At 42.6% G+C, this 25,000-nt stretch overlaps 1 protein-coding gene across 1 annotated transcript; it reads right to left on the reverse strand.

Annotated features, from left to right (window-relative positions):
• Positions 1-16,863: 16,863 nt before the first annotated feature.
• LOC120520946 (regulator of G-protein signaling 21-like) lies at positions 16,864-24,885 on the reverse strand. The gene is made up of 4 exons (XM_039742909.1): positions 24,293-24,885; positions 21,902-21,963; positions 18,775-18,941; positions 16,864-18,064 (listed from the first exon to the last, which is right to left on the reverse strand). The coding sequence occupies exons 1-4, from the start codon at positions 24,544-24,546 to the stop codon at positions 17,870-17,872; spliced, it is 678 nt and encodes a 225-aa protein (XP_039598843.1). The 5' UTR covers positions 24,547-24,885; the 3' UTR covers positions 16,864-17,869.
• Between the last annotated feature and the right edge of the window lie 115 nt (positions 24,886-25,000).

The raw sequence follows: 25,000 nt of genomic DNA on the forward strand, positions 1-25,000 counted from the left end.
AGACGGAGAGCTGAGTTGGGAGGAAGGGAACAATGCGTCTGGGAGTGGAGGATTGTATTGATTATTGTTATTGTGTATTGTTATTGATTTATGAATATAGTGGAGTGGAGGGTGGTTTGTGCACATTATAGTTCAAATAAATTTAACTATTGGACTTTTATCTGGTGTCTGATCTGAGGGTTCAAGGGGACGACAGCGTCCCCTATCTGTCACACTAGGGAAGTTACCATTACTGTCTAACTGGAAATCCAAACATGTGATGACAAAATCACTACAGTGTTATAACATATATTGTATATCTGTAGACCACAATGCATTTCTAAACTCCGTTTGCTGTTGTTATGCCACAGAGTGATACAATAGTCAAAACGACAGAAAGATATTGCAGCAAGCAGAAGCACTTCTCAAACATGTGGAGCCAGGTACCAACAGGTGTCTCCGTGTTTGCGTGTGTCTGTCTCCTTTGTCTCCTCGCTCTTTACAATCACATACATTCATCATTAAGCTTCCGTTATCTTGTGCTGCTGAGCTTCTGATTTGATAACAGCAATTTTAGCTTTTCATTTTCTCTCAGTGTCAAGTCATTTCCTCAGCTTCTTTCTGTTCTGTCCCTGAAACCTCAGCTTTTTAAAGTGCATGGACCGGAGAAATTCAGGACGGCTGTTTTAGAAAGAAGCCCTGTGCCGTTTTAACGGGTCGTCCACAGGCGTTTGTTCTCATTTGAGAATCACGTCTGGCCGTGTGAGACTCGCACCTCAGTGTGGCTTTCTGCTTTATTTTTTACAATGTGTGCTTCCAGGCAAGAGGAAAAGAGGAAGGCTTAAGAAAAGGTTTATGGATGTGGTGAGAGAGGAAATGTAGGTGATGGGGGGTAACAGAACAAGATGTATAGGACAGGAAGATATGGAACAAGATGATCCACTGTGGTGAGCACCCGAAAGAAGAAGAAGATTTGGGTTTTTATTGAAAGTTATGCACTTTAGTGTAAGCAATAGGAAATATACTGTATCTAATACAAAATATAAATTTGTAAATGTTTTGGGGAATTTTGTGCAAAAATAACTGTCCCCTGTGATTTATTATACAGTATAAGCTGTATTTTTTAGTTTCTTATTATAAAGAGATTAAAGATCAAGGCGTTGAGTGCATGAATGTCAACACGAGAGCTGCACAAAGCTGTTTCGAACAGTGGCCATTATCTAAGATCCCTCCTTTTCCTCACTGGGTTCACATACAACACTCCTCAGCAGAAATGTACACCTCTGCACAGAAGCCGAGTTTACAACGCATTCTCTCCAGCAGCAGGGTGGGCACTCATCCAGGGTTGGTGCCATGACCGAGGTCTTCCTGGAGGAACACTGGCTGGAAGTGAACAGTGCCAGTCTCATAACAACACAACCCGACATGGTGAAGGGGCCCAGAACATCACTGGCATGGCCTGAGACCTGGAAGTGAGCAGAACTTGGACTGGCTGTTGGAGTTTCCATTCAAAATCACCACAACTCTCCTCCAATCAGGTGATCATGACTGAACTTACTGTCCTGTAGAAAGACAGAATGGAGGCAGCCTTTGAGAGGAAGGGGGAGAAGTACAAGGAGTTGGCAGAGGTGTGCACAGAAGCAGGGTGGAAGACAGCAACCTGTCCAGTGGAAGATGGCTGCAGAGAGGTTGGTTGGGAGCACCACATGATGGACCACCAGATTGGGACCCCAGTGCAGTGGGTGACACGTCAGCACCACACTGGAACAGTGTGAGGTTTTTCATGGTGGCTGGAGTGTAAGTTGGAGGACCTGCTTGCAGGTTAACATCATACCCAGGATGAAGCAATTGCAGGTTAAGGGCCTTGCTCAAGTCTGAGTCTGAGACTTCAGCGGAAAATTCACCCAATCAATTCTGAAGGCTGTTGACTCCAGGCAAACGAAAGTGATCAAAAAAGCATCATGGGAGGGAGAGCAAAGGCTTTGGCTTAGAAGAAATGATAGAAAATCGGAAGAGATGTACGGGTGATAAGAAGATTTCTGTACCGCTGCTCCACCGTCCTGAGGTGTTCTGGGATTAAAGTGGCGAAACACCAGAGAAGGGGGACTCCTGGCTGACGACCCTGCAGCGGGCCTGTTAGCACTGGCGGAGGTGAGTGCCTAACGGGCAGTGAATTCCTGCTCTACAGTCTTTGTTGGACAATTACAGTTTTGGACATTTCAGGTCTAGTAGCCCATTAACAGTGTGGAGGTTGACCCGGACACAGACAGGCAGACACGTTCATGTCACCCGCAAACACGTTTATTTACAATATATCCAAATATTAAATTGGTCACACAGACCTAGTTAAGTGCACAAAACCCCCAAATTCACAGTCCTGGCCACTCAATGCCTTCTCTTCGGGCCGCCTCCATAGCTCTCCTGAACTTTGTCCTTCCGCCTCCCGACTCCAGCCTCAAATGAATGGAGACGGCCCCTTTTATCCTGTCCCTGGATGAGCACCAGGTGTTCCCGGCATTCCTTGCTTGGCCACGCCCCAGCGTGGCGGAAGTGCCGGCTGTCCTCCCGGCAGCTCCCCGGGTACCTCCCAAAGTCTTCCCAAGGCATTGGGGCGCCTCCTGGCGGTGACCACGGGCCCCTACAGGGTGGAGCTTCCATGCCCTGTACCCGTGGCCCCCAGAGAAACCAGGAAGGTGGCCCCCACGTGATCCAGGGTGGGCTTAGACCCACATCCGGTCCCTCATGGCGTCCCGGCCGGGTCGTTGCCCCTGGCATCCCTGACAACAGATATGCAGTTAAGTAGAATTTGAAGTACACAATGAACAAAATACTAATGAACACACTTCCATTATAAAAATAGGCTTCAGCATAAGAAAGCACAAAGAAATTGTGATAATGTAATTATGTACTGTATGCACTCACGTATCAGTTGGGTCTCGAAACCAGAAAAATCGATCATAAAATCAGACCCCGTCTTATACGCCTGTTCAAAAATACGACACTAACATTTTTTTTTTTTTACATCTTCTTCCCTCCTCCAATCACACATCAAATTTTGTTGCAGCAGCGCAGTTATCAATTTCTTTCGCCACTTCAACGACTTTTCATTGTTATATTTTCTTCTGATCATACGCTCCGTTGTAGATAAGGGATGCTCTTACTATAAAGGTGTATGAGGGTGTGAGATACAAAAAAACACAAAAGAGTGCAGATGTCGCTTTGGAATAGTTTGGGTATTACCGTGTGATCACGTAGGCACAATACATAGAAAAATAGGCCATGTGCTCCATGGCTACTCTCTCAGGTGGGCGTTAGCATATCATAATCTCTTGGACCAATAGCGTGAGTTTTCCACATTTGACTTATATCACCAACATTATAAAATGCCAAAAATTATACAGTAAAATCAAGCCCCGACTTATATGTGGGAGAACTTAAACGTGAGTATATACGGTATATAAAGTGGAGTGGTGGCTCTCGGGCTGGTATCTGGAAGATTGGAGGTTCAAATCCCGTAACTGCCAAAAGGGATCCTGTCATGTTGGGTCCTTAAGCAAGACCATTAATCTGAAAATTGCTCCAGGGACACTGTATATAATGTCTGACCCCCAAAAGTCATGTGAAAAGACACTACCCCCTAATGGTTTAATAAAGTATATCAGAAAATGTGCATTAAAAGAATACATCATCAAAAAAATGAATGAATGGACATTTGTATTCATGCGAGGTTTGACTTTGGACCAATGTATCTGATATCTACAATGCTGTACGGTGGACTTCACAAATTTATGGTGCTGGGCGGGCACACGATACTCTCATGTTTCAGAGTCCATAGTTCAAAGATTATTTGTTTGCTGTAGATATAATGTTCATTAGGCCAATTTAAACATATATGACGTAATGGCAGCTGTTGCCTTACGGACCTGGTCACTGAAGTCCCTAAATGTCTGCCTGTGTTTTCGTCCAGCATCCTAATGGCACACAACTCACTAATCAAATCATCAGGACCACTATACTAACACTGGGTAAGGCCTCCTTTGGCTCTCTAACCAGCCTCGGTTCTTCTTGCAATGTTGGAAACGTTCCTTCAAGATTCTGGTCCACACTGACATGATTGCATTTGGCCGTTTCTGTAGATCTGTCAGCTGCACTTTCATGCTGTGAATCTCCCGCTCTACCACATCCCAAAGGTGATCTACTGGACAGAAGAACACTCGGCTAACATTGCTATGTTCATGAAACCGGTCTGAGGTGATGTTTGCTTTGTGACATGGTGCATTATCATGCTGGAAGTAGCCATTAGAAGAAGAGTACATTGTGATCCTGAAGAGCAGCAGTACTCATGTAGGCCATGGCATTCATTCTTTACGTTAACAAGACCAAAGTGGGCCAAGAAAACATTCCCAGCATCATCACACCACCACTACCAGCCTGGCCAGTAGACACAAGTCAGATTATGTGCATGGATTAATGCCGTCAGCTCCAAATCCTGACCTTACCATCCGCGTGCCTCTTCAGACCAGGCCATGTTTTATTAGTCTTTAGCTGTCCAGTATGGCCAAGCCTGTGCCCACTGCAGCCTCAGCTTTCTGTTCTGTGCTGACAGGAGTGGAACCCTTCTTATTTGTCTGCTTCTGTAGCTCATCTGTCTCAAGTTTCAAGGTGTTGTGCATTCTGGGATACTTTTCTGCTCACCACAGCTGGCCAGAGTTGTGGTCTCAGTTACTGCAGCCCCTCTGTCAGCTCAGACCAGTCTGGCCATTCTCCTCAGACCTCTCTTATCTGCAAGGTGTTCCCCTCCAAAGAATTGCTGCTCATTGGCTGTTTTTGTTTTTGCACCATTCTGAGTAAACTCCAGAGACAGTTGGGTGTGAAAATCCCAGTAGGTACAAAACACTCAAACCAGCGCGTCTGCTACTCACAGTCGTGCTACACTCAAAATCACTGAGATCACATTTTTTTCTCCATTTTGGCAGTCGATGTGAACACAAACTGAAACTCCTGACCCGTATCTGCAGGATTTTGTGCATCGTGCTGCTGATTAGATAAAAAAGCAGGTGTTCAGGTGATATTAATAATCTGATCAGTGAGTGTGTATACAGTTTTTATATAAACTGCTCAAACAAATTAAAGGAACACTTTTTAATCCGAGTATAGCATCAAGTCAATGAAGCTTCTGGCCTATTGATGTGGTCAGTTAAGTAGCAGAGGGGTTTGTTTATCAGTGTCAGCTGCTTTGGTGTTAATGAAATTAACAACAGGTGCACTTGGGGGGCAACAATGGGAGGACCCCCAAAACAGGAACGGTTTAACAGGTGGAGGCCACTGACATTTTTCCCTCCTCCTCTGTTTTATCACTCGTTTTGCATTTGGCTACGGTCAGTTGTCACTACTTGTAGCATGAGGCGATACCTGGACCCTACAGAGCTGGCACAGGTAGTCCAACTTCCCCATGATGACACATCAATACGTGGCATTGCCAGAAGGTTTGCTGTGTCTCCCAGCACAGCCTCAAGAGCATGGAGGATATAGGCAGTTACTCTAGGAGAGCTGGACAGGGCAGTGGAAGGTCCTTAACCCATCAGCAGGACTGGTATCTGCTCCTTTGGGCTAAGAGGAACAGGATGAGCACTGCCAGAGCCTACAAAATGACCTCCAGCAGGCCACTGGTGTGAATATCGTTGAGCAAACAATCAGAAACAGACTTCATGAGAGTGGTCTAAGGACCTGATGTCCTGTAGTGGGACCTGTGCTTTCTGCCTGGCACCGTGGAGCTCGATTGACATTTGCCATAGAATTCCAGAATTGGCAGATCCACCATTGGCATCCTGTGCTTTTCACAGATGAGAGCAGGTTCACCCTGAGCACATGTGACAAACGTGAAAGGAGAACGGAGAAGCCATGGAGAACGTTATACTGCCTGTAACATCATTCAGCATGACCAGTTTGGTGGTGGGTCAGTGATGGTCTGGGGAGGCATATTCATGGAAGAACACACAGACCTCTACAAGCTAGACAACGGCACCTTGACTGCCATTAGGTATCGGGATGAAATCCTTGGAGCCATTATCAGACCCTATGCTGGTGCAGTGGGTCCTCTGTTCCTCCTGGTGCACGACAATGCCCGGCCTCATGTGGCGAGAGTATGCAGGCAGGATGAAGGAATTGATACCATTGACTGGCCCCCATGCTTGCCTGACCTAAATCCAATAGAACACCTCTGGGACATTATGTTTCAGTCCGTCTGACTCCACCAGGTTGCACTTCAGACTGTCCTGGAGCTCAGTGATGTCCTGGTCCAGATCTGGGAGGAGATCTCCCAGGACACCATCTGTTGTCTCATTAGGAGCATAACCCCCATGTTGTCAGGCATGTATACGAGCACGTGGAGGCCATACAAACTACTGGGTACGATTTGGAGTTGTTGCAATGAAATCTGGGCAAAATGGACTCGGCTGCCTGGCGCATAATTTTTGCACTTTGATCTTCTTTGAATGGGTGTCTTTGAATTCAGCCCTCTGTAGGTTGATGATTTTCATTTCCATCAAATGATGTGGCATCCTTTCATTCCTAACACATCACCATATCAGTCCATATCAGAAGAGATATCCAGTTGGATTTTTTTCCCATTGAGATCTGATGGGCTTTCAAAGTGTTCCTTTAATTTTTTTGAGCAGTGTATATATATATATATATATATATATATATATACTGGAGCTGGAAATAACATTTTGTTAAAATTAGGCTTTGTCCGGGTCAAGTGCGACCCACCCACATGCCTCTGGGTAAAGCTGGTTCTTCCTTTTTTTTGGGTTTGATCATACGCATTATGTAGAATCATATTTTTCTCCCTTACCCAAATGTTTTCCGGCAGTCAAGGCTATAAAAGGTGTTGTCATTGTAAAACGATGTGCAAGAACATAAAATGTAAAAGCAGCGCGTCAGGAATTCTTTGCAATTCCAAATGCCATTCAACTGTATCCTGTTCAAACAAGTTGCTTGACTACATTTGATTTGATGTGAGTGTTCAAACACAGAGAGGTCAATCGCTTTGCTTTTCAGTTTTTCATGTTGTCCAAATCTCTTTACTCTTCATAATTTGAATAACAGTCATTATTATCATTATCCAACTCGCTATATCCTAACACAGGGTCACGGGGGTCTGCTGGAGCCAATCCCAGGCAGCACAGGGCACAAGGCAGAAAACAAACCCCGGGCAGGGTAATAAAGCAAATTAAAAGTATCTTATTTGTTTGAAATTCATCTTTAACTATTTGGTGTTGGATAAACCTAAGACTGCCCAGGTAATGTTAGAAACTCATTTTGTTCCAGCTGTACTCACGTCTTTTGGATAGTGTGAGCTTTTCCTGGGTAATGCTAAGTTTATCCAATTTTTGGGCTCTACCCGTAACATTCAAATACTGTATATATATGTATGTGTGTGTGTGTGTGTGTGAATATTTGGCCTCATATGGACACCCGGGCCTGAGGGAGACCTCATATTTTGTTCTGATGTCATCTACATGCTTCCGTTAGGTCAGATTATCTCAGGTTACAACGTGAGCTACCACAGCTATGCTGATGACACACAGCTGTACTTATCAATAGCACCTGATGACTCTGACTCTCTCGATTCACTAACAGAATGTCTTACTGGTATTTCTGAATGGATGAATAGTAATTTTCTCAAACTAAATAAAGAGAAAACTGAAATTTTAGTAATTGGCAATAATGGATTCAATGAGGTTACCAGAAATAAACTTGATGCACTAGGTTTAAAAGTTAAGACGGAAGTAAAAAATTTAGGGGTAACCGTTGACTGTAATCTGAATTTTAAATCGCATATTCATCAGACCACTAGGACAGCATTTTTTCACTTAAGAAACATAGCTAAAGTTAGACCTCTGATTTCATTGAAAGATGTGGAGAAATTAATTCACGCTTTTGTTTTCAGTAGACTAGATTACTGTAACGCACTCCTCTCAGGACTACCCAAAAAAGACATCAATCACTTGCAACGAGTGCAGAATGCAGCTGCTAGAATCCTAACTGGGAAAAGAAAATCCGAACACATTTCTCCAGTTTTGATGTCACTACACTGGTTGCCTGTGTCATTCAGGATTGACTTTAAAATACTGCTTATGGTTTATAAAGCCTTAAATAATCTCGCTCCATCTTATATATCGGAATGTCTGACACGTTATATTCCAAATCGTAACCTTAGATCTTCAAATGAGTGTCTCCTTAGAATTCCAAAAGCTAAACTTAAAAGAAGTGGTGAGGCGGCCTTCTGCTGCTATGCACCTAAAATCTGGAATAGCCTGCCAATAGGAATTCGCCAGGCAAATACAGTGGAGCACTTTAAAACACTGCTGAAAACACATTACTTTAACATGGCCTTTTTATAACTTCACTTTAACTTAATACTGATACTCTGTATGTTCAATTCTTCATAATAATTATTCACAGTGGCTACAAAATCCATACTGACCCCAACTCTCTCTTCTGTTTCTTTTTCCGGTTTCTTTGTGGTGGTGGCCTGGGCCACCACCACCTACTCAAAGCATCATGAGGCACCAACATTGATGGACTGAAAGCCAGAAGTCTACGTGACCATCATCATCAAGTCCTTCAATGAAAACCCTAAATACAAAGAGGACTGTTTGACTTATGTTAGGTAGATTGCCCAGAGGGGACTGGGCGGTCTCGTGGCCTGGAACCCCCATAGATTTTATTTTTTTCTCCAGCCTTTGGAGTTTTTTTTTTTGTTTTTTCTGTCCACCCTGGCCATTGGACCTTACTCTTATTCTATGTTAATTAATGTTGACTTATGTGTATCTTTTATTGTGTCTTCTATTTCTCTATTCATTTTGTAAAGCACTTTGAGCTACATTTTTTTGTATGAATATGTGCTATATAAATAAATGTTGATTGATTGATTGATCAGGAATGCCCTTTGATGGTGGCGTTATTTGCTTGTTGAATGTTTGTGCTGGTAACTTCATTCTGATGATAAGGATCAAAATGAGGGACAATTACATAGAGCAGGGCTGGCAAGAACCAAATGAGGCTGTGTGTTCAAGGAACTGACTCTAAATATCCATTTAATGGAGCCAAAATAATTAGGGGATAATTATTTGTTTATACAGGGCCACTTGATGTAGGACAAGTCTGTTCAATGGATAAATAAATGAAATATGTTAAAAAAATATTGCCTATTCATGTGCCTTGCATCTAACATTACATTTTGACTGAAGAAAAGAAGGCTTTCAGTGTTATAAATCTGTAATACTAGCAGAATTGGGGAACAAGGTAAATAATTGTAACTGTACTGTAGATGGATACTCATGAAGACATGAAAGACACTATATAACAGATAGATGGACAGATAGACAGAAAGGGATGAGATAATGAAAGGCACCATGAAACTGACAGGAGGATACAAAAGGAGCTATATTAGATATCATATGAAAGGTACTATAGGATAGATAGATAGATAGATAGATAGATAGATAGATAGATAGATAGATAAAGCATTATATGTGTAGATAGATAGATAGATAGATAGATAGATAGATAGATAGATAGATAGATAGATAAAGCATTATATGTGTAAATAGATAGATAGATAGATAGATAGATAGATAGATAGATAGATAGATAGATAGATAGATAGATAGATAAAATAGCACTATATGATTATGTAGATAGATAGATAGATAGATAGTCTTTCCTTCAGCAATGCCAGTAATCCTCTATAATAAAACCTCTGTGTGCGTCCAGGTGTCCGTGTGTGTGTCTTCTGGTGAAGTGCGCATGCGCGGGGCCACACGGGACGTGTTCAGTCTCTTCCTGTGCATTCCCTGTGCAGAGAGAGACACACACACACAGGCGTGCGCGTGCATTGTTGCAATGTTGCTTTTCTTGGTTGCTTATTAAATTACAGATTTTTCAAATGTTAATTTTTCCCCTCATTAAAAAAAAGTGTTTTTAGCGAGCACGTCGTAAGGCTATAGCGCAAACTCTTGCAGTGTTAGTTTTCTCTGTTATTCAATGTTTTTACATTTAGTTTACTATTACGCTGTGTATTCCATTGTGTAATTAACTATATTTGTGCTTAAAAAACGTAAAAATATATATATTTACATACAGTTCATACAGTCTGGAATGGATTAATTGTATTTACATACAATCCTATGGGGGAAATTACTTCGGTTCACAACCAAATTGGGTTACAACCAGAGTTTTGGAATGAATTATGGTCGTGAACCGAGTTTCCACTGTATTACTGTCAGAGAAAATTACAGGCATTTTACGGAAAAACAAACCAGTATTACTACGAGAGAAAATTAAAGGCACACAATACAGTGACGCATATTACAGCCACATACAAGGTCCCTTGCCATTTAATATGGACTGTTCCTACTGATGTTTATGCACTACTGTTCTAGCGCCCATTATTGTAACAGGCTTAATGTCTAGTTAATATAATAATTCTGTAAGGCTCCTACTTTATTTTCGTTTCCTTTCTCTGTTGTAGAAGGCCGGTCTCTAGCCGTTAGATTTATATTAATGTAACTGAAGCATACTTGTTCTAAAAACAGAATGATATAATTTATTAATAAACACAACACAATAACTGCATATATTGACATGTAAGACAGGGCGCAGACGGACTAGACAGGCCAACATGTGCCTGTTTACCTTGGCACAGATAGACAGTTTTCCAACACCAAGTCTTTAAGGATGATGTCCGATGTGTGCAGAGATGTTGCTGTCATTGCTTCGGGTTCAAGTGGAGGATTCTCCTTGTGCTGCAGTTCACTTTCTCTTTGCAGCTTGATCCTTTTCCCATGGTGGGCCGTGCTTTTCTCAATTAGGCTTTCTCCTGTGTCCTCTACTGTTTCTGTCAGAAGAGCTTAGATGCTGAAGTTCCTTTCTTGAAGTAATGGCTGCTTCTGTGTGAATTTCCCTTTGGGATTAATAAAGTATCTATCTATCTATCTATCTATCTATCTATCTATCTATCTATCTATCTATCTATCTATCTATCTATCTATCTATCTATCTATCTATCTATCTATCTATCTATCTATCTATCTATCTATCTATCTATCTATCTTCTCAGTCGTCTGAAATTGGCCTCAAGGCCTGGTAGATCTGAGCTTTCTGTTCCACTAAGAGAAGAGATTGTCAGTCATCAGCTCCCCAAAGAGGGAGCGGCTCATCAGCTTTTAGGTTTCAGTGAGAAGTAGGCTTCACAGAGTGCACAAGGTTATTTTGGGGAGTGAGAGCAGATTTCCTCCCAAAGCACTGAGTGTATGTAGCTTTTGATGGTGTAACCTCTCATGATTGGATTGAAGTCACTTCCATTTACAGGACCAGTGCCTCCTCACAGATGTTGTATTCAGTCCATCACAATTGTCACTTGTTCAATCACAGACTTTTTGTTGAACTTGTGTGTCCATTTTGCTCCTTCTGGTCTGAAGGGGCCCTTTGTGAAGATGTCAGTCCCGCTCTCATTTACACCTTTGCTCTCAGATTGGAGTACAGACTAAGATTGGTATGAATTCACAATACAGCCATTTACTGAAGTGAAGTTGGATTTCTGCATCCCTGTTAAATCTGCTGTCTTAACAGGCCTGTTGTGCCCACTTTGTCCTACACCCTGTGTGGAGTTTGAATGCTCTCCAGTTGTCCAAAGACATGCAGGTTAGGAGAATTGGCATGTCCACAAAAGACACATTTTTCATCATTTGTTTGCTTAATTTCCTTTAAAAAGGAACTGGTTGCAGTGATCCCATATACGAGTCTCCACTGCAACTCTGCTGTTCTTTTCATATTTGGGGGCTTCTATATGTCCCTCCAAACAAACCTTCAACTCCCAAATTCTCTTTCCATTATGTATTGATCTCAGATGTTAGTGTAGAAAAATCAGTCATTTTTAATGCAATATTTATAAAGGTCCTCCTTCGACAGAGACCTTAATGAAATGTTACAGTTGTGTGTTTTGTGGGTGAAGAAATTTCAGCGGCAGGGCAGACATCCATCTCTGTGTCCACAGCCCATTCTGTGGTGTTCTTTGGCCATGAACGATATAAAGCTCTGAATCATCCAAATTGATTTGACTCCCAGAACTGAAGGGTCCGTAAAAGACTTTCATCTACCATCACAAATTTATGGTAGCTTTAGTAATCAAAATTTTAATTAGTACTTTAACAAAACTTGTAGCACCGCTACATAAGGAGTATATTGCAATGATATGTTACTTGTGTGCGTTGAATTGTATCTTGTCCATCTTTTGTGTGCTGTTCGTCACTGACTGGGGCTTCCACACAGTGTCAGGTGGGGGAGCCTTTCGCAGTTCAGGATCGGGAGTTGTGAGTCGGTGATTCATGGCATTGCCTTCATGGGTGGGATCTGGAAGGTCTGACAAAAAACGGCTCCGGTTGGCAGCCAATGAAGGGTAAGGGTGCCAAAATTAAAACCAGTGAGAAGGAAGTGATCGAGAGAAATGGTCGATTTGTGTTACAAGTGAAACTCAAACCAAGGGAAATAGGACGGACACTATCAAGGCTAAGGAAAAAAGGTAGAAACATCTTGCATCGATTCTGGGATGACGCCGTCACCCATCTTTCCTTGATCCGTCCCAATCTGATTGTCCTCTTCACATGTTTCTCCTTTCTTCATGGACAATAACCCTTTGTAGTATCAGTCTAGACTCATGTGGATACAACTGTCTTAAGTGTATTGTTCATAGTTATGTGTACATACATGTGCTTTACCTGATCGGGTTGGAGGGGAGGCGGGCATCTTTTGTTCTGTAATTCATACTCTGGGTGTTCTTTATATTTATGCATATTGTCACACACATGCGAATAAGAGACAGCTAAAGGGCCTGAATAATAGTAATTCCATGCCAGACCAGTCATTCTTAATCCCTTCCAGATCATTCTTGGGAAATCCCACCCAGTTCCAACACCTCTGATGACACCCCTTCTGGTTCCGGTGGTGCTGATGACGTCACTTCCAGTCCCTGATGACATCACTTCTGGTTCCGCCCTTGATGACATCACTTCCTCCACTGGCCTTATAAAGCCGCCATCTTACCTCCACATCATCAGTTCAATTGTGGACTCCGATCTATAAAGATCTGTTGTTGTTTTTCAACCCTTTTGCAGCCAGGACATAATACATGGCTGGCCTCCCCAAACCTTCATGATGTCTCAGTGTGATGCTTGTGACAATATATATGTGTGCCTTAGCCGGACAGGGGCATCTTTTGTTCCTTTCGGCCATATTGATAGTTCTGTGTATATCTATGTATATACAGCATATGTGGGGGTTTGTTGGGACCGTCCATCATTTCTAGTTAAAAGTAGGAATTTGGGGTGGTTTGAGGGAGTTTCTATGAATATGGACTGGGAATTTAGTCGGGAAACAACTAAAAGGGACTTTCATTTAATTGGGGCTATGGCGTAAAGTAGCCGTGTGTAATCGTTCAGTTAAAATATACTGAACCTATGTATGTAATTTGTTCCCTTGGTTGTTCCACAACTGTTTCTTTTTTTGTTTCCTTCCTTGCTGGGTAACAATCTTTGGGAGTTGTAGAGGCAGAATGACCAGGTCCAATGTGCTGTCAAGAGTTTTACAGGTTTATCGTTGATATAGCTTAGTGTAGGGTAATCGTTACAAACTATAACAACACAAATTTAAAATGAAAAGCCCATCAAGTGACCATCCGCAAGTAATAAAGTGTCTTCTGAAAACAGAGTGTCATGATAATAAGACCATCACCCATAAAATGTACTGGAGAGGTTGAATTTGGGTACATTCATGACCAAGAGTTGTCTTTCAAAGCCTAAACCTTCCACAAGGAGAAAGACCCTCAGTGCCAGCTCTCTTCAACTCAGGGAGGTAAGAAACAAAAAAGAGTTTCTGCAGTACCTCAAGTCTAAGTTGGGCAACCTTTGATATGATCTCAATGAGGCCTGGACCACCTTCTTAAAAGTACAAAGTTATACAGCGTACACCATCTCAGATGAATTGGACCAGCACCTCCGTAAAAGCCTAGGAGGAGGATGACCACTTGCAAGAATTGAAGGAGATCAAATTACTGATCTCAACCACCTGCCCCTAAATGAACACTTACCTACAATCCACTTCCATTTGTACAGACAGATAGCTTGATTAGCCCCTGAATGAAACTTTACTGTACCTGCTCCATCAGCCATATCTATCTGCTGTATAATAAAACTCCACTCCAAGCAATATGATTGGTCAGTTTGGCTTTGGTCTAATTGGTGTGGTTAGGGTGTGGGGAAATATTGGGGTGCCAACCAGGTCACCCCGTTTAATAATAAACTGAAGCTTTAAACAAAAATAGTGCAGTTGGTGCAATAATCAAGAATAAACTGCCCACTCTTGAGGTCTGGTTTGGAGGTCCGTCTCCCTCTCTCGAGCATTGGTCCTCAATGAGATGCTACCATCTGTGAGCATCTTGCCCTAATACTCTTCCGACTGGAAGTGGCAGAGTCAATTGCCCTCACTTGGCGTCTTCTCCAGGCTGAGGGAACAGAAAGAGACGATACCGTTTGTGACAGCGCCCCCTCTCGTCCTCGGGTGGGACTGCTTACACCAAGAGGAGTCAAAAGAGTGATCCACAGACACGCATGTGTGCCATTGGTCAGTTTGTCTTTTGGTGGCTCAGTTGTAGGGATGATGACATCATATTTTAGGAGTGTAAATTTCAGTTCCTGATTTTGACAATTTTATTGTTTATTTTTTACAAAAAGGAGTTAAAATTGAGAATTTCAGTGGCAGCAGAGTAAATAACTTACCAAATGATGCTGGGTTCAGTATATACTAACAAGGCGCAGTCTGAGTTGCCTTTAAAAACTGTAATGAGGGTCCGTTGACCATTGGTGGTAGTCAAAAAGTCAACGGGAAGCAAGCGAGGTATCTCAGAATGATGGAGTCTGAGAAGAAAGCTTTATGGGAATGTGATCGAGAAAGGGACCACCAGGCAAGAGAGGTTCAGAGACATGAGGATGCTGAGAAAAGGCTCAGGAGGAACGCTGAGGGTACACATATGGCAAAAGGTGTCCAATATATTTAACTTTACCTTTAACAGGAGCTTGTAGGAAATTAAACTTAACACAGAAGAGAAGATGCAAAGATGAAACAGTACCTTGGGTGTAAACTTCAGAACTGTACAGACAAAGTAATAACGGTATTATTATCAATTGTTTGATTGTTACGGGCAAAAAGAAACCCAAGCAATATCTCTTTGCACAGCATGGGAGAATGAATCAGTGGCTGAAAGTGATCCAAGGCAATGCATCATTGGTAGGATGGGCACCATTAGAGGTGATGGCCTCTGGTTTTGTCTCGGCCTCTGGTGAGTCCAGGTGCATCCCAGTATGGCCTGCATGATCAGTTTATTCAGGTGTCTGCAGATCACAGCACGATGGCCACTGTGGACTGGCAGAACATTTACAAGCATCTTGTCATCCCTGTTAAGGGGGTAACCTCAGCAACATGCAGGTGGATGAGCCTGTGGGGTCCTGGAGGATGGACTATCTGTTTGTGAGGCTTGAGGACTATGTGAGCCACACTGGAGCACCACAAGGAACAGGCCTGTCTGCTTTTCTGTTCACCCCATACATCTATAACACTTGATGAAACTGATGATAACTCTACATCAAGGGGGTGTATCGATAAGGGAGATGAAACAGAAGTCAGGTGGAGAACTTTGTTGATTAATTTAGAAAGAATTATCTGTAGCAAAACCAAGGAACTGCTTATGGACTTTCACCGCACCAACGAGCATCCATGTCTGGTCACTGTCCAGGGAGTAGATGAGGAGGTTGTGCACCCCTACAAGTACTTGGGGTCTACATCAATGACAGGCTGGACTGGTGTAGTAAAACAGAGGAACCATATAAGAAAAGACAGAGCAGACTGTGCTCCTTTATTGTGGGAAGTAATGTCCTTCACATCTTCTACAACTCAGTGATGGCCAGTGTGATCTTCCATGCTGTGGTGTGGTCTGCTGGTAACATCACTTCAGGGGAGGTAATAAAAAGGTCAGGCTCAGTTGTAGGACAAACTCTGGACCCCCTGGAGGTCGTAGTGAAGAAGAGAATGAAAATAAAACATTATGAACAACACCACACATTCTTTCTCAGACACACTAAAACTGAAGACTTTCAGCCAACGAATTATTCAAGTATGTCAAGAAACACTACAGGCGGTCCTTTCATACCAACAACAATATGACTGAGTGGGACTGGGATTGCCAAGTCAGATGATCTCGTTAGGAGGCTGCGTTCCTTTAATGTTGGTATTGACATCCTTCACATCTTCTACAACTCTGTGATGGCCAGTGTGATTTTTTACACTGTGGTATGGTGGGCTGGTAACATCACTTCAAGAGAGGACAACCGAATTGCAAGCTGATTAAAAAGGCAGGATTAGGACCCCATGGAGGTAGTAATGGAGGACAGAATGAAGACAAACTGATCGTCATCATGAACAATGCTGCCCATCCTTTCCCTGACACACCAATACTGAAGAATGTCAGACAATGAATTTATCAGCAGAAGTGTGTCAAGAAATTCATATTCCTTCATATTTTATTTTTTTATTGAGTATCTGTTAAGAGCCATATGGGGCAAACATCTGTCTATCAGGCCTGAGTCCCCTTTGCACAGCAGTCTGTGGATCTTAGCGTACACTCGACAAAGAGCAGAGGAGCGCACATACTGTGATATGACGGCAGTTCCTTTGAACGTTTCACTGTCCTTCACATCTGATGTGTGGCCTGAAAGGCGGCCCAAGAGAAAAGGCGTATTCGACTCAATACCCAGAAGTGCCACAAAGCTCTTTTAAAATGTCTTCTTTTAATGTACATATTCAACATTTACACGTCTACATGTCCAAATGTACAACTGAATCGAGAGCATATTTACAAACTAAGTGTTGACCATATCGCAGCATTGCTGCTCTTACACGTTAAAGAAATGAATAAATACACAATTTTATAAAAATATATTTCCTTCATTTGTACCTATGGTAATGCTGATGAGTCCCAGAACTTCCTCAGTTTTCCGCTTCCTGAACTTGCACTGAACTGAAGACGGCAGTTTACAGACACTTCCCAATAAGTCTAATGGAGCTCGAGAAGATCTGCCTGGCTGCCCAAATCCAGGTGTACAAAGCTCGGAGAGCTGGAAGAGATGCTGCTGTGTGTGTCTTGTGCTTTCACCATAAAGCTTCAGTGACGCTTGCCCATCAGTGGATTCCTCTGCCCTTCACTATTGCTCTGTAGTGATGGCTGTGCCACCGATGCATCTCTGTTTTGATGGGAACAGTTTCAGGATGGCTGCTGACCTCGTTTTTATAACATTGCCGAATACATTCATGAAAGAATGATATATAAATAGAGCACCTTTCATTTCTGAACTACTGTATCAAGGGTTTCCGTTCGTGCAACAGTCGTAACGGTCATGATGCCCAGTGTACAGTGAAAAAGGTGGCACTTCATTTTTTTCAGAAGCGTCCACTCAGGAGGCCATCTTTCAGATCTTTACAAACATAGGCTCACCTCGGCCTAGCGGGCAGTGTGCCACACGGCTGCTTTTGAGTCTTCATTCAGCAGCCTGCACGCTCAATAGAAGAGGCACCCAACACCTAAAAGTCCAAAAATAAATTCCTCCTCCTCCAAGTGATGGAGCAAATGTGGCTGCACATGAGCCACCGTCATCACATTCCCATCTCTCAAGCCTTAGGCATTCCTGTTAATTTGCTGCAGTTGAAGAGAAGAAGCGTTCACGCCTTTCCCGGCTGACTTTTCAGTCCTGCCAGACTCTTCCGACCGGCGAGCGACTCACGATCTCTCAAAGTTGCCGTCCTGCTGGGCCCTGTGGCGCAGCTCCTCATAGGCGGCGGACTGAAGGAAGCGTGGGAAGGCGTTGTTCTCCATCAGGCTGTACACTCGCTTCTGGGCCGCAGTAAAGCAGGAGGCCGGAGGGTTGAACAGATTTTGCTTAATTCCTTCCCTTGTGATGAAATCTAAGTTGATCTAAAAGATTGAAAGAAAGAACGAGGCATTAAAAGAAGAGCTGAAAATATGCAATTATTACTTCATGATATTGTCTTAAAAAGGGCAAACGTGGCCTAAAAAGGGGGCTGTATAGTAGACTGAGACAGTGGGCTTTCTGCACACATCACTGTGTTGTGGATTTCATTTTAAATGGACCAGTTTGCCATTACTGCCCATCCACCTACACTCGATCACCCATAATGACAAAGTGAAAGTGAGGTTTTCAGAAAGGTTTGCAAATTTATGAAGAATCAAAATTGGAAATCTCTCATTCATATAAGTATTTGTTCCTTAATTCAGTATTTTGTTAAAGCCGCTTTGGCAGCAGTTACAGTTTTTATAGCTTTCTTGGGTTAAGTCTCTGCAAACTTTGTATACCTAGATTTTGGCATCTTGCTAATATATATTTTGGTCAGAAAAGTTAATTTATTCTCTTGTTTTTCTAATATGGAAAGGGTAAGTCCTGATTGTCAGTTACTTCCTATAGGTAGATCCTAGTTAATTCTTAATGGTGTGTTGGATCTTCAGCTACGTCTTATATTGTTCTCACCTTGATTGCAGCACAGTAACTTCATCCAGCGGTGGGCTTTCTTTACAGATTTTTTCTTTTGTTTTTGACTCAAGGGGGGTTTTAGCAGATGCTGCCAATGACCCAAATGAACGTCCAGATAAATAAAACGGACACCAACCTGCTTGGGAGCTTCTTCGTAAATGTATTTTTCATAAATGACTCTGGCTCTTGTGACGCGCTTTGCCGTAGATTTCAGTTGCTTGAATTCCTCGCAGGCGAGCCAGAAGTCAATGTTCTCTTCGCTGTATTCAGATTTCAGGAAAGCTCGGAACATAGCCTGGCCAACTGAAAGAAATAAAAGACAAACAATGCATCATTATGCGATAAAGGGCTTCTCGTTTTTCAGAGGAAAACAATGCATGTGTAACACGTATGAAAGATACACGTAATTATTCCTTCAAACGAATTCTCGATTCTAATGCAATATTAGTGTGCTTGGCATTTTACTTGAGTGATGGAATGTGATTATAAAACGTTCAGTTCTCAATCCTTATTCTGGGAGATGATGCGTGTTTGGCCACAGTGGGTGCAAACGAAGGAGCAAATTGTAGATGAAGTGCCAGTTATGGAGTTCTCCTTCATGCACTCATACTGGGCCAGTTTAGAGTCACCCACTACGAGATGTGTACAGCAGAACATGAACACGGGGACAACATGGAATTCAAACCCAGGAGTTTGGTGGTGTGAAGCAGTAAGATGAACTGCTGTGCCACCACTTATCCTAAGTCAGGTCTCCATATAGCACACTTTCAGGAGGGACTTCACAAAGAGCCAGACATACTGCTTATTATACCCGGGGTCCTCAGGTCTCGTGCTAGAGGTCCACAGTGGCTGCGTTCCAGTTGCTTATTTATGCCAGTGTCACATTACATGGCTTCTAGTCGGAGGGGATGTCAAACAAGTGAGTCCCCTGAGGATGTCAGATTATGTGACTAGAAATCATAGAGGATGACAAATTTGATAACATTGTGACGTCTTTCCGGCTCAGTTTGACATCGTGATGAGGTTTGCAAGGCAACAACATGCTGCCTGACAGGAGGAGAGCCGTGCCAAAGGTTTACAGGTACGACGAGTTCAATTATGCATTCTCGAACCTTTTATTTCCTTTCGTTTCATTCTGTTGTGGTACATAAAACAAGAGACATGAGACAGATGAGCAGCTCTTCTGTTTGCCAGGTCCAAAACACCCGCGTTCCTTATTCTTCGTAACTGCATTAACTGCTGAGCACTCGTTGGTTGTCAGCTCACACACACGCACGAGACCGTCTCTAGAACTTACGTGTCGGGGATAGTCGGAGACCCGATTGTCTGAGGCCCCATCCACACTACTACATTTCAGTTTAACAACACAGGCTTTTATGTCTCCATGTTCGTCTTTTGTCCACACTACCTTGGTGTTTTGAAAGTACTGAGTACTTCTAAAAATGACAGCTTAGCGCTTCAGTGTGGATGGGTGAATGAAAATGGAGAGCTCTGAAAACGCTCTGTAGCTCTTCCCTGATCGGATCCTGCTCATTACCACATTTCATTCCCTGACTGCAGTGGTGTAGCTGGTCGCGGTTTGTCCCGGGCGGCACAGTTTTGGGGGTGGCATTATTGGCTAAAAGGCTCGGTACAATTCGTGTGTAAGCAGCAGGGTTTGGAAAAATAACTCATGAATGAAAAAAGTTAAATTCTCTGATTTTTATCTACAAATGCTACAAAAATAATTTCCAGACTGTCCTTCTGTGACGGCATCAGACACAGCAGTTGAAACTTATGAGGCAATAACAAAAATAAACACAAATATTACACACAATACTAATTTCTAGGAAGATAAACAACTAATTTATAATTTCATTTCGTTATCAATCAATGCATTCTTGCTCTACGCAGAAAACATCCCTGCCTATCACTTGTACACTACATTGGTTCTGGTTTTTGCAGCGTAATTATATTAAACTAATAATAAGAACATGGCTTATCAGTGCGTCTATACTATATTCTTGTCTAGTTGATGCTTATAAATAATTATATGTGAATAATAATTAGATGCTGTTTCTCTATATAGGAATACATCTATGCAAAATGTATCTTAATTTTTCTCTATTTATCATTTTAATTTTCTATTTAAATATGTTAACATAGTCAGATATGTTGGAGGGCAGCAAATTGAAGCACCGCCCCGCCTGAGCGGCACGAACTCGAGCTATGCCACTGATTGGCTGATGAGCCTTCATGAATGATAAACGCATTCCAACATAGCAGACATGGAGGAGTTGCTTTCCATGGCGCTTGGTGTGTCGCTTTTCTGTTTGCATCAAAATGATGTTTTTTATAACTTGAAATCTGCATTTGTATGCAAAATGTAAATAATTTACCAGTTGCTACAGTCTTGTAATAAATTTCATGGCAGTGCGATGTTACAATCTGTAACCTTCAAGGATTTTTCCATCGCCGTGTGCATAGCAAGTATGGGTGAGTATCAATGTCACATGTGATTTTGGTTGCTTTAGTGTGGGCAGAGATACTTGTGAATACGCTAGTGTGGACGGAGGTCGTTTAAATTTAAAAACACTTTCTAAATGAAAGCATTACTGAGTCAGTGGGGGGCACCAGATGACATGAGCAGCAGTCACTGCAGTCCCTCCGACTCACTAAGAAAAATCCACAAAATAAAAACACTTACAGACTACAAAATGGAACAAGTTTTGTTATGGAAAACTCTTCTTCTTTTTTTAATTGAATTTATTAAAAGCACATAACATTTTATACAATCAAGTCAAAATTAAACAAAACTCAAATCAAATCAAATCAACCCCCACCCATGTGAAAGAGAGGAAGGCCAACAGGCAGAGCAAAAGTGATAAGAGTAGTAAAGAGGGAAAGGAGTCCCCCAAGTATAAATGCTTATTCTAAAATGTTATTGATCAGGTCCTGCCAGGTTTTGAAAGAGTTTTGCACAGATCATCTAAGTGAGAATTTGATTTTTTTCAATTTCAAATAGTATATAACATCTGTTACCCACTGACTTAGCAGAGGTGAGTTAGGATTCTTCTAGTTGAGCAAAATAAGTCTACATGCCAATAGTGTGGTAAAGGCCATTACAGTTTGTTTGTCCTTCTCCACTTTAAGGCCACATGGGAGTCTGGGTGACTGTTCTAAAGGAGCAACTGGGATGAAACAAAAGCCTGAAGCCAATGTGCCCAAAGCCAGCCCCCTGCAATAGGAAAATGTACAGTTAAGAACACACAAATGCAACTTACATTTATTTTGTAGCAGGCTGTCAAAAGACTGAGACCACTTGTTTAGTTCCTCAATTGTAGGCCTGTAAAAAAATAGAAATTCATTTTAATTTTGAACAAACATAAACATACAGTAAGAGCATCAGTAAAACATTCATCCATTTCATTAACCTGCTTATCCAGGATGGGGCAGTGGGGCAGCTGTTATACTTAGAGGGGCACATAGATAGATAGATAGATAGATAGATAGATGTGAAAGGCACTATATTATAGATAGATAGATAGATAGATAGATAGATAGATAGATGTGAAAGGCACTATATTATAGATAGATAGATAGATAGATAGATAGATAGATAGATAGATAGATAGATAGATAGATAGATAGATAGATAGATAGATCACTCTACCCAGTTAGATATAACAAGGTAATCTGACATAACATGAGCTGGCAAGGCGACTCCAATTTAACGAGTCAGAAGAAGAAAGAAGTGAGAGGCTACAGTGTGAAGCTGAAAGAAAGCGACTCCGTCATCAAAGTGAAAGCGCTGACGAAAGACAAACTCGCTTAGCCGCTAATACACAAGCGAGGCGAGCACATCGGCAAAATGAAACCTCCGAGGAGAAAGAAACTCGCTTAGCCGCTCATAGACAAGGGGGCAGCACGTTCACAAAATTAAACCGCCGTCTCTGCCTTTCAGTTTTTATTCTGATGATTTCAGTAGTTTCTAGGAGTCCAGGCGTTTTACAGCACAGGCTTACATGGCTAGTATATGTATAATATTTTATTACTAAACTATCATTCTGTGAATCACTTTTAGATTTTTTTAAATTAAACAAATTCAAACAAGTCCTGGCCTTCCTAAATTCCCCTCAGTGCCCCTGAACGTCTATTCGGTGTTCCATTCATTTTCTGTATCGGCTCATCCTTGCTGCAGATTTCAGGAAGTCTGAGCCACAGATGCAAAGTGGGTACAAGGCTGGCGAGGGGTGTTAATGTGGCGCAGTGGATGAGTGAGGCATCCATTAAGCTACAGGTCTGTTGAATTGATCTGTAATCCTGGTCTTCTTAACCTGACTTTGCTCCAAATTATCTGTAAACTGTTATTATGATTTCCGATGGTGTAAGTTGCCTTAAGTAAATGTATTTGCTAAATTTGCTGTAACAGCCCATAATATCATGCTGTTGCCAGGACTTTCTTCTCATAGACAAGCCAGCCAAGGTAAGAGGAAATTGGAATCCGTTAACTTGTAGCGGGCACCCCAGGTAGGGTAAGATCCGCGCCAATACGCTACCACAATGCACATAGAAAATTATAACATTTAGAAACCTTGCATCTCCATCATCCAGTCCAGTGTGAAGTGATGGGGAGATGAGGCCTGCCTCTGCAGCACTGGAAGTAAGGCGGGGGTGCAAGTCCAACACTCACACCAGGCCCACACTAACGTCGTAACAGCCACGCACCCGATGGGTGGCCCTGTTAGTATCTAGCTGTGTACCTAAACCCAATGCTCTGCGACTCTGGTGGTCAGTCGACTTGACATGGGGCCACTCTGTGGATGTTCTGCGTTGTTACGAAGGGCGCGATGACATCACTGCACGGTGTGCATGTCCAGCGAAATTATAATACGGGCCTTAAAATGAAAGCCATGCGTCAAGCTAGCACACTCTTCAGGGATCTTTTGTGCCCTGTGCCCAGCGCAGTGGGCATGGCTTGCTTTGCATTAAATGGGTCTGAATATGACTGAGTGACAAAGAAGTTTAGTATTAGAAGGGAAGTAAAAATGAAAAAAAAAGTGGAAAGAATGACACAAGACCCAAAATATACTCTAAAACTTTAGTTATGTCTGGGGTTTTGTGTATTTGTAATCAAATATCCCGTTTGCTCGATTTCCCCGTCTGTGCATGAAGTTGTTGGTATTCCACTGACGCACGTGTTACGCTGATAGCCATATCCAATTACGTGTGATCTGAGGGTCTGTGAGTGAGCCCAGCTTACTGCCTTGTGCCTAAATGCTGCTCGGATCGGCTTCATCTCCCTGTGACTCTGAACTAGAAGGATTGTGGCAGATACCCATGTTCAATGGACTTCAAAAAAAGAAAGAGTGCGTCTTTAATTATTTACCTGGGTGGCTGTCAGGATCAGGATGGTAGAACTGGCGCAGTTCCTGATTCTTTGACTGAACTTTACCATTGGCCGTCCAGACCCCAGATCAAAAATGACTGGGCAGAATGGAGCACAGGAATTCACTTGAACAACTAGAAGGACCCCAAACAGAGCCATCTGTTCAGTTCTCCCACTCTCCCACCCGCTCCTTGGGCTGTGCCAAGCAAGATTAGTCAGGAAAATGAGTAATATGAGCATGACGTGAGGCCAGAGCCACCTGAAAGGAGTGCTAAAGGCACCTTACCTGTGAGAGGCTTTGGGTCTGCTGACGGCTCTGCTGGGCTTGTAGAAAGAATTGGGAGACTGCAGAAAGCTGCTCAAACGAGACCTCCAGTTTCTAGATCTGCTAAACGGGGGAAAAAAATACAAATAAAAACTTGTTAGGGCAGAACATTTCACAGTCTTTAGCATGAGTATTGTACAGATTTGGCATGGAGACAAGGAATTTGGGTGACTGATAGAGGCAGAGATGAGGGAGCAGCGGCAGACAGACATCATCTGTGAGGGAATGGTGGGAATGTGGGCTTATTAGTGCGATGGTGGTGGTCAGCCTTTGGAGACCCACAAGCGTGTCTAAGCGTACAATGGTAAAAGAAACTCCGCTCAGAATGCAAACTGCATTATTAGCCTGAGAAAAGTCTTCCGATGATTTACATGAACCCGCAGAACTCTTTTGCAAGGGAAAGCAGGAATAATCCTGTCGCTTATCTCTCGCAGGTCCCTATCTATTGTGTGCCTGTTTGTTGGAGGTGAAGGAGGAACAATGCCCTCCTTATACTGACGTTAGGCACTGCATGTTGAGTCACGAGCGGCTCTGCAAGACCTGCTAATATTACAGGGGAGAGAATGCAGAGTGCTAAAAGTAAGAGGATGGGACCGGAGCAAAATGTTCAGGTAACACACCCTGGAGCAGAATACCTCGCTAGCTACTCACACAGCGCGCTGCTGTCAT

The sequence above is a fragment of the Polypterus senegalus genome, unplaced genomic scaffold (genome assembly GCF_016835505.1).
Source record: "Polypterus senegalus isolate Bchr_013 unplaced genomic scaffold, ASM1683550v1 scaffold_810, whole genome shotgun sequence".
Taxonomy (NCBI): domain Eukaryota; kingdom Metazoa; phylum Chordata; class Cladistia; order Polypteriformes; family Polypteridae; genus Polypterus; species Polypterus senegalus.

Excerpts from the sequence above, each read along its gene's own strand:
- LOC120520946 (XM_039742909.1), bottom strand. The coding sequence starts at position 24,546 with ATGATGTCTGTCTGCCGCTGCTCCCTCATCTCTGCCTCTATCAGTCAC. Across the intron at positions 21,964-24,292 it reads AGACCCAAAGCCTCTCACAG|GCCTACAATTGAGGAACTAA; the intron begins GTAAGGTGCCTT and ends ATTTTTTTACAG. Across the intron at positions 18,942-21,901 it reads CAGCCTGCTACAAAATAAAT|TTGGCCAGGCTATGTTCCGA; the intron begins GTAAGTTGCATT and ends TATTTCTTTCAG.